The sequence below is a fragment of the Schistocerca cancellata genome, chromosome 4 (genome assembly GCF_023864275.1).
Source record: "Schistocerca cancellata isolate TAMUIC-IGC-003103 chromosome 4, iqSchCanc2.1, whole genome shotgun sequence".
Classification (NCBI taxonomy): Eukaryota; Metazoa; Arthropoda; class Insecta; order Orthoptera; family Acrididae; genus Schistocerca; species Schistocerca cancellata.
Window position 1 is genome coordinate 694,939,120 of NC_064629.1, and position 9,659 is coordinate 694,948,778.

At 37.5% G+C, this 9,659-nt stretch overlaps 1 protein-coding gene across 1 annotated transcript in view; it reads left to right on the forward strand.

Annotated features, from left to right (window-relative positions):
* Window positions 1-9,321, forward strand: part of LOC126183768 (PI-PLC X domain-containing protein 1-like) — a 77,966-nt gene extending 68,645 nt beyond the window's left edge. Inside the window, exon 6 of the mRNA XM_049926001.1 lies at window positions 7,432-9,321. Within this exon, the coding sequence (XP_049781958.1) occupies window positions 7,432-7,799 (368 nt within the window). The 3' untranslated portion in view covers window positions 7,800-9,321. The remainder of the gene's footprint in view (window positions 1-7,431) is intronic.
* Window positions 9,322-9,659: the final 338 nt, after the last annotated feature.

The window sequence follows — 9,659 nt, forward strand, 5'->3', positions numbered from 1 at the left end:
CTGTTGCTGCTCCTGTTCATGAGAAAATTGCCAAATTTGGGTGAGAGTTGCTCCAGCATCCACCATACAGTCTGGACTTTGCACAATTGGACTTTCATCTGTTTGGTCCCATGAAGAACTTCCTGGACAGCCAACACTTTGTGACAGATGCGGAAGTGAAACCAGCAGTCAGCAGATGGTTATACATCCACCACATGGATTTCTATGAACAGGGCATATTGAAACTGGCACTAAACTAAACTAAATTAAACTAAACTAAACTCAGTCCAAACAGGCCTTGGAAGACCCAACAGTACCGACTGGCTGCCTTGTCATCCTCAGCCCACAGGCATCACTGGATGCGGATACGGAGGGGCATGTGGTCAGCACACTGCTCTCCCAGCCATATGCCAGTTTACGAGACCAGAGCCACTACTTCTCAATCAAGTAGCTGCTCAGTTAGCCTCACAGGGGCTGAGTGCACCCTGCTTGTCAACAGCGCTCGGCAGACCAGATGGTCACCCATCCAAGTGCTAGCCCAGCCAGACAGCTCTTCACTTCGGTAATCTGATGGGAACCGGTGTTACCACTGTGGCAAGGCCATTGGCAAAACTGGCACTACGATGGGAAAAATAATTTGAGAACATTGATGACTATGTAGAAAAGTAGAGAAAAGATGTGAATTAATTTGTCATTTTTGTTTTATTGCTTATTAAATATTTGGTAATAAAATTATTGTGGATGATGATGATGATGATGATGATGATGATGATGATAATAATAATAATAATAATAATGGAAATGTCATGAATTGAGCAACAAGAATCACAAACATTGATTACAAACTCTGTAAATTTTCCAAAATAAACAATGATAAAAATTGATGAAATTGATCAACACTATGCTTCAACAGATTAAAGGAACAGCCATATATGAAAAACTTGACATCAGAAGAGAGAAAACTCAGTATACTGTAACATATGTGATTTGTGTTGGTAAATGACCATGACAAATTATCAAAACTGAAATCTGAAACCAGTAAATTTGTTCCATATGTCAAGGACCTGACAAAGCAATCAGAATGCACCTTAATGTGGTGGAGATGGTAACCCCAAAATAAGGAAGAAAGTGAGTGGCAGCTGCTGGGTAGCAATTTAAGCAAAATAAAGGGTAAGGGCTAAGTGCAGGATTGTTGCAGGATTCTCAAACATATTCTCAGTTAGAATATAATGAATTTCCTTGAGACAAAGAAGTTGCTGTCCATGCATCAGCACGGCTTTAGAAAGCATCGCTCCTGTGGAACGCAACTCGCCCTTTTTTCACATGATATCTTGCAAACCATGGATGAAGGGTATCAGACAGATGCCATATTCCTTGACCTCCGGAAAGCGTTTGACTCGGTGCCCCATTGCAGACTCCTAACTAAGGTACGAGCATATGAGATTGGTTCCCAAGTATGTGAGTGGCTTGAAGACTTCTTAAGTAATAGAACCCAGTACGTTGTCCTTGATAGTGAGTGTTCATTGGAGGTGAGGGTATCATCTGGAGTGCCCCAGAGAAGTGTGGTAGGTCCGCTGTTGTTTTCTATCTACATAAATGATCTTTTGGATAGGATGGATAGCAATGTGTGGCTGTTTGCTGATGATGCTGTGGTGTATGGGAAGGTGTTGTCAATGAGTGACTGTAGGAGGATACAAGATGACTTGGACAGGATTTGTGATTGGTGTAAAGAATGGCAGCTAACTCTAAATATAGATAAATGTAAATTAATACAGATGAATAGGAAAAAGAATCCTGTAATGTTTGAATACTCCATTAGTAGTATAGCACTTGACACAGTCACATCGATTAAATATTTGGGCGTAACATTGCAGAGCGATATGAAGTGGGGAAGTGGGACAAGCATGTAATGGCAGTTGTGGGGAAGGTGGATAGTTGTCTTCAGTTCATTGGTAGAATTTTGGGACGATGTGGTTCATCTGTAAAGGAGATCACTTATAAAACACTAATACGACCTACTCTTGAGTACTGCTCGAGTGTTTGGGATCCCTATCAGGTCGGATTGAGGGAGGACATAGAAGTTATTCAGAGGCGGGCTGCTAGATTTGTTACTGGTAGGTTTGATCATCACGCGAGTGTTACGGAAATGCTTCAGGAACTCAGGTGGTAGTCTCTAGAGGAAAGGAGGCATTCTTTTCGTGAATCACTACTGAGGAAATTTAGAGAACCAGCATTTGCGGCTGACTACAGTATAATTTTACTGCCGCCAACTTACATTTTGCAGAAAGACCACAAAGATAAGATAAGAGAGATTAGCGCTTGTATAGAGGCATATAGGCAGTCATTTTTCCCTTGTTCTGTTTGGGAGTGGAACAGGGAGAGAAGATGCTAGTTGTGGTAGGAGGTACCCTCCGCCACACACCATATGGTGGATTGCGGAGTATGTATGTAGATGTAGATGAACAGTTGAAAGATAACACATACACATATGTATTACAAGCAAATACTAAGGATTATTTCTAGGTCATTTGTGTATTTCATACCTGTGTCTGATATAATTTGTATCTTGAATTAATGTATATAACAAAAAGCATTAGCAGACACACAAGAATGGAACAAAACATAAGCAGCAGACTAGTGATACAACAAAGGTGTTGCTGAAACACAAGAAAGCTGATGAGCACTGGTATATGAGCCGATCAGCTCCGTAGTAAGAGGAACAATATACATTTATTAGTGGGAATTAGATACGAACTGTGACTTTTAAGGAACACTGATAAACAGTTACATGCTAACAAATATGTACTGTAATTAATGCTGCTGATGGTCAACACCTGAGACTAAATTACTGCAACACCAAAAACCTGAAATGAGCAATAAACTCAACGGACTCCACAATGGCATGACAAAGATCAAAGAGCCAAGTAGGAATGACTAGTTACTAGAGGTGCTTTGGCACCAGCAAACAACAATTAGTAATCAGTGCTAATGGTGTGTAAGATTAGTGGTGGAAATGTTCCAGTTGATGAATATTCCAGTGTATAAAATTAGTGATGGAAATATGCCAATTCAGGGAATATTTTCAGAGTGTCAAATTAGTGAGATCAATGTATAGTGATTCCATTGTTCTCTTATTGCATTGAGCTAATGGTAGGAAAACATAGAATGGAAGAGGGTTACAGGGAAAAAATGGTATTGCAATGTTGTTGAAAAAACATGTCATAAATGACATTCCAGAAACAGTTTTTCATTTTATCATGTGTTTTGATTCTTGTTTGTGTTAACATTTCAAAGTTTTCTTTACCATCAATTGCCTTTCTTATGTTTTTAAATGTATGTCTCTAGTGATATGTGATAATTATATAGATATTTTGATGAGAAGTTATGTAAGGCTTAGCTTTTGATAATAAATATTTTAATTGTAGAACCTCCAAAAGCAACCAATAAGTATGTTAGTATTTCAATTGTGATTTATTAATTTTTTAAAAACTTGCAATTTCTGTTAAAAAAAATGTCCCCTTCAGATGGGGAGTATGTGAAAAGCACTGTCATAATTTTTTTACTTATGTAATGAGTAAGCAGCATTTCCATTTATGCATCAAAATTAAATTAAGTCACACTTTCCATGTTGTAGATAGATAGTGAGATAATTCAGTGGTAGTTTCAGGCAACTTTGAGGTAGTGGTGTATACTCAATTCAAGGTACGTTAGTGTAGTGCTGCTTACACATGTGAAATAGGAAGGTGACTACCATGGTAATTTTCTCTCATCTTTCTCTTCATCCTATTACTTTAATTCTCACTCTTATCTCACTAGAAATACTGTCATACTGCTCTGAACACTTCAGCAGAGTGTATGTTACGCAAGACATTTTTAAATTGCAGTGTACTGACAGCAGTTAGGCAATTGCTACAATCTGTCAGTCTCTGTGTGTTTGAGTTATCTAAGAGCACATCCATTGTGGATAATGTGAAAGCAGCTAGCTACTTGCTGCTTTGCCTGTCACTGCAAGTTTTCTATCCTACTTGTTGTAAGTGGAACACAGTTTATGATGACCCTCTTTGGCAGTGATGCAGTAACTGGTGGAACAGACAGACAATTCCTGCAGTTGATGAAACTGAAGTACATGATGTGAACAGTCTGCAATCAGCAAAATCGAGAGCATAGTGAAAGCCATTGTAAGTGAGTGTAGACAGTACAGGGAGCAATATGAACTGAAAAATGTAAACACTGGCAAGGTCAATCACTCTACTGTCAATGGAACAAATCAAATACTTTAGAAAATAGCGAGACCTGCCTGAGAAGTGCAGGCCCATGGTATTTATGGACACTGTCTTGTCAGTGGACAGGCTCATACGACATGCCCATGGTGGCAGCAGCGCTGCCCTCCAAGGGAGCAAGTTGTATCCATCGTATGAAGCCTGACTGTATCTGACCTTTCCTCCACATCGATACTTGGGCTGGATGGAGAATCTTAACCACCATATGATACTAAAGCAAGTCCACATATTGTCCTTTGTTGTCATTTAAACTGTTTGGTAAGAGAGGAATATTAAATCTGGGGGAACAGTGTGATTTAATCTGGTCAGCAATTTAGGCATTTCATGATGTTGAGCACATTCCAGTTGCTAAATGAAAAATTTCTTGTTTCTGCCTTTGTTTTTGTCTCCAGTGCCATGAGGCAGCTTCTTCATCGCAGAACAGTGACACCACTACCATACTAAGAAAGACAGCTGCTACATGATAATATTTAGCTTGCATTTACTTGGTTAAGTTGCTACAGCAATTTTTTCAGTCTCTTAGTACAGGTGTTAGTCTCCTTTCCTAACCATAGAATTATATTACACATAAAAAGATTTCCTTATGATAATATTACTGAATTCTGGATTTCAAAGACACTGAGTAAAAAAAACTTGCATTAGGTTGTAACTCACATGGAAAGTAAAACATGAACTGTTAACTGATAACACCCTTCTATAGATATGTCATTTGACTTGACATATGAAGTAAATAAATCAGTTAAAATATAGAGCGTTTCAAAAATGTTTGTCAGTTTCACAAGACTACATCTCCTACATGAGTTAAGATAGAAACTTGGGTGTAAATTTTAACTTACACAGTGGAGTACAAAGTGTGTGCTTTCAAAAGAACCATCTGATTTTGCCAGAGTATATCTTTTATATATAGGAGTATACAACCCTAAGGTGCTTTTAACTATTATGTTTAAAATTACACCCATTACAACTGATACACTGATGATGCAACACATTGTTGAAAAATGCTCTTCCATTAAGGTGTCAGTGTAGAGGTGGCCCACCATCCTAAAAATGACATTTTTGGCATGTTCTCACAATTTCAGGGGAAAAAACCAACAGATCTCTGACATATCCAAGTAAGTGATTCCTGTAACCATCTTTCTGGAGGGAAACAAAAGTCATACGTCTTTTCTTGGGAAACAGTGTGAAACACATGAAGCTTTGGAGAACCTCTCTCATGCTTGACCATGGTATGAGGCTACCGTGTTCCATTTAAATGGAATGTAGCCTAAACATAAAAATAAATTGTTAACTTCCATCTCCCTGCCTAGAATGGATTCATGGAACTCTACAGTGTTGCTTACTACCATTATGAATGGCTTGGCAACTGAATAGGTATGGTTTGAAACACAAACAATGGCACAAAACACACAAGTCAGACACATGACAAATTGCCAACTCTTTGCTAGCATTATGAATTAAATTCTGTGAAACACATGCAAAACGGTTTATAATGTGCTCTGGTTCATATGACTCTAAGCACTATGGGACTTAACATCTGAGGTCATCAGTCCCCTAGACTTAGAACTAATTAAAGCTAACTAACCTAAGGACATCATACACATCCATGCCCGAGGCAGGATTCGAACCTGCAACCATAGCAGCAGCGCGATTCCGAAATTAAGCACCTAGAACCGCTCGGTTGCAGCGGCCAGCTATAATGTGCTCCATCTTGTGAATGAGCACCCAGGGGTGAACTATGGATTCCTCCTTAGATGATTCATCAGTGTCTTGAAATTACAGATATCAGTGAAAGCATTACACTGCACCTTTTACAGCTCAAAACAATCAGTGTAAATCACACTACACAGTTGTAAGTAAATTATTGTTGTTGAAACAGAGAATGCAAAACATCTTTTGTTGCTGTTATTGCCATCTTGATTTGGCACACATTGGGTAGTGGGTGAGTTGCACAAAGGAGAGACAAACTAGCGACTTGCAACTGACATCAAGGTCACCTTTTAGTTTTGATGTGCAAGTTAAAACTTATCCTTTAGTTCTGTCTTTACTCATGTAGATGATATAGTCTTAAAGCTATGAATCTTATATGCACCACATTTGACTATATAATCCATTTAAAATTCTGTCATATTGTATGTCAAACATGTCACCATTTGATCACAGGTCCCTTCATTTCCCTGCTTACTCCTGACATCAGATTGGTACGCCATTTAAATTTCACAGTTTACTCATTTCATTGAAATTTCTAACCTTCCACATGGTTCTTACTTAAACAGTAACTTCGTATATTTTCCTTTTGGCAGGCATCGCTAAGATGATTTGAAATAGGATGAATAAGCCTGACCCACTTTTTTTTTTTAATATCTCTTGTTTAGAAACAGTTGATAGTTTATTAACTAAACAAACATTGTTTTTGCCTTATTTCACCAAGAACGCACAGTTGATTCAATTAGAATGCGCTAATAGTTCTGTCTTATGATGCTGATACCTTTTAAGAAACCCTCACCATAATTATCAAATATCATTTTAGGCACTAGTTCCCTTGTAGGGGCCAGAGAATGCCCAACTATTCTATCCAGTCTTTGTTGTGGAAGATATGTAGTTTCCATGGCCATGACAGAATTTGACAAAAACTGTAAGTCTTGCCAACTGCGAAGTGCAAGGTGTGATTGAAATACACATGTGTAAAATACTGTACCCTCTGGCATTCATCAGAGTCATTCTTGTCAAAGATAAACACCTTCTGAACATGATTAGTATCCTGAAATTCCAATTAATGTTCAACAATGAGTGAATAAATATCCACAACCCTCACAAAAGTGTGACCCTCTCCTCACATGCACTGAGGAAAATCGGCATAGATTGCAGTTTCAGATATTACAATTTTTCCTGAAGATGAAAGAACAGCTTGCTCGTATATAGCTTGTGGACAATGTTAGCACCTAAGCAGATTAATAGGTGGTCACATAATATGTTAAGTCAAGAAGACCATGCAACGAATCAAGAGGACAGTATGTGTGAACTGGTATGTATTCCTCTTATTGGACGTTTTTAAAAATATTTCTGAATAGCAAAAGGCTCTGTACTTTCCAAATGATTCTCCTCTTTATGAGTTCACTATATATTGTTAAAATGCCTTCTTTTTTTAAAATTAACAGTGCTCTCTTTTTTAAAGAATTTGCTTGGCTGTGGGGCCCAATACCACGGCTTTATGGAGATCACCAAACAACAGAAGGGCTCAAGACATTCCTTTGGCAGTGCATGGACGATGCACGTGCCACCAGTGGGACAACTTTGGAAATGTCTACAACTAGTAATCTACCAACACCAGCAGTTTCCACATCGGACAACTCAGATAGTCTTCATGATCTAATTGACATGGCCAGTCGTAATATCACTAAATGGTTTCATAATTATTGGTGGAGATATTCAAACCTTGTTGCCACTGACTTTTTCCTTGGAAATAACATAACTGATGTTAATGTTAGAGCTTGCCTGGATAAAGCGAATAATGTAATATTTCAAATAGCATCAGAAGACTAGTGATGGTTATCATGATGATAGTTTACTGCATGACATACAAAGTGTAAATTCAAAACTGCACACACTTGCAACCAATAATACTACTACTACTAATAATATTAATATTAATAATAAGAACTATGTAAAACAATAGAAAGAAGAGAGATACATTGTAAACTTAAGTTGTAAACAGGATTCAAGTGCTTTCTAGTCATATTTGGTTTGATTCTCTCGGGTACATCACCATCAGTGAACCAAGTCTTTCCAAGTCCATCCTTATACAGACGGTTGTGGGGCCTTGGCTGTTCAATACAGAATTTTGATTTGAGCAACCAGTTTTGGTGCTACACCTTCAGACCACCTGACCGACAGTAGGAAGATTCCCATAGGGGATATCATTCACTGACCGGTATCTGTAGATTTCTACTTGACACAGTGATCCTTTCAATCATCACTTGCCAAATGTTACCTGACAGGCAGCAAATGATGACCAAGGGATCACTGTGTCAAGTAGAAATCTATGGACACCATTCATTCAATGCTGGCCCCTATTTTGACTACACCCGAGGTGAGAATCTTCCTACATGTTGGTCAGGTGCCTGAAGATGGCATAATGTAGTGCTAAAATTGATTGCTCATATAAAATAACAATTGACAATTTGGACGGTTGAAAGGTGTTTTGATTCAACATTGTATACCAGTAAACTAAAGTCAAATGAACTTATGTGACATATTTACTGAACATGGCAGCAAAGAAAGGTATTTAAATTTGTTTGCATTGACTGTAGTATTTCATATAATGTAGAAGCAATAACTTCTTGGCAGGCATTGGCAATGCATTGTAAAGCATGATCCAAGGCTCAAAACAGACATGTAATGAGAAGGATGCTCCATGATTGCTGCCAAATAAAGGCTACAATTTCAATACACAAAACTCTCATTAGCTTACCTTGACACACATGTGAAGCTTACAGCCATAAAACTCCATCAAAGTTATATTTGCTCACAAATACACAAAGATGTGTAATATATAGATTTATGATTACACACATGCATTGCTGTTATTTGGTTTTGATACCCTTCATGTGGCTTTCCTCATTTCGTACAAGTTCATTTCCGCACATGCTGTACTAAAGACAGTGAAGCATTGCTTGGTATGCCATGCTTGTTCATTGTGCTTAGACTTTTGGATGGTTTCACACTCTTGTTCAGAAAGTTGCCAAGATGTTCAAAATTTTGCAGTGAAGTGAACAGAAGCAGTACTACACCTAGCAATCCTATGCTTCTACAACTAGATACATGTACATGATAAATAACACCATTTTAGAAGAGTAAGTAAAGTGGCTTTGTGTATACATTTGTCTCCTATATGCAAGCAATGTTTTGTCAAATTTTGAAATGTATAACTATTACCATTCAAAGAAGTGGTAATTACATTTTGTTTTTAGCATAATTAATTTTTTAAATTATAATAATCAGTGATTTCTGGTTCATCCATCAGAAAACTTCTGTCCTTTTTAAAATATATAACAACTATGTGTCATTGTGTGTTTTAATGTTTTAACATATTGATTTTTTCAATTTATGTTCCAAAACTAATTTTTTATTAAGAAAGCATCCTATAATGAATGACAGTACATATGAAGATAGTCTTTAAAGCTCAAAATGATGAGTTACAAAATTTTGAAGATCACTAATAATAAAATCCCAGGTATATTTGTGCACTGGACATTCACTAAAATATCCTAAAACTCAAAGTTATTTTTTAGTTTCTGGGTAGCTATAAAGTCTTACCATGTATTTCACAGTTGTTTCCTGTGAACATAAATCTTAAAGGAGCTGGGTGGAGCACAATGGATGTATTTATCTCATACCACTGGT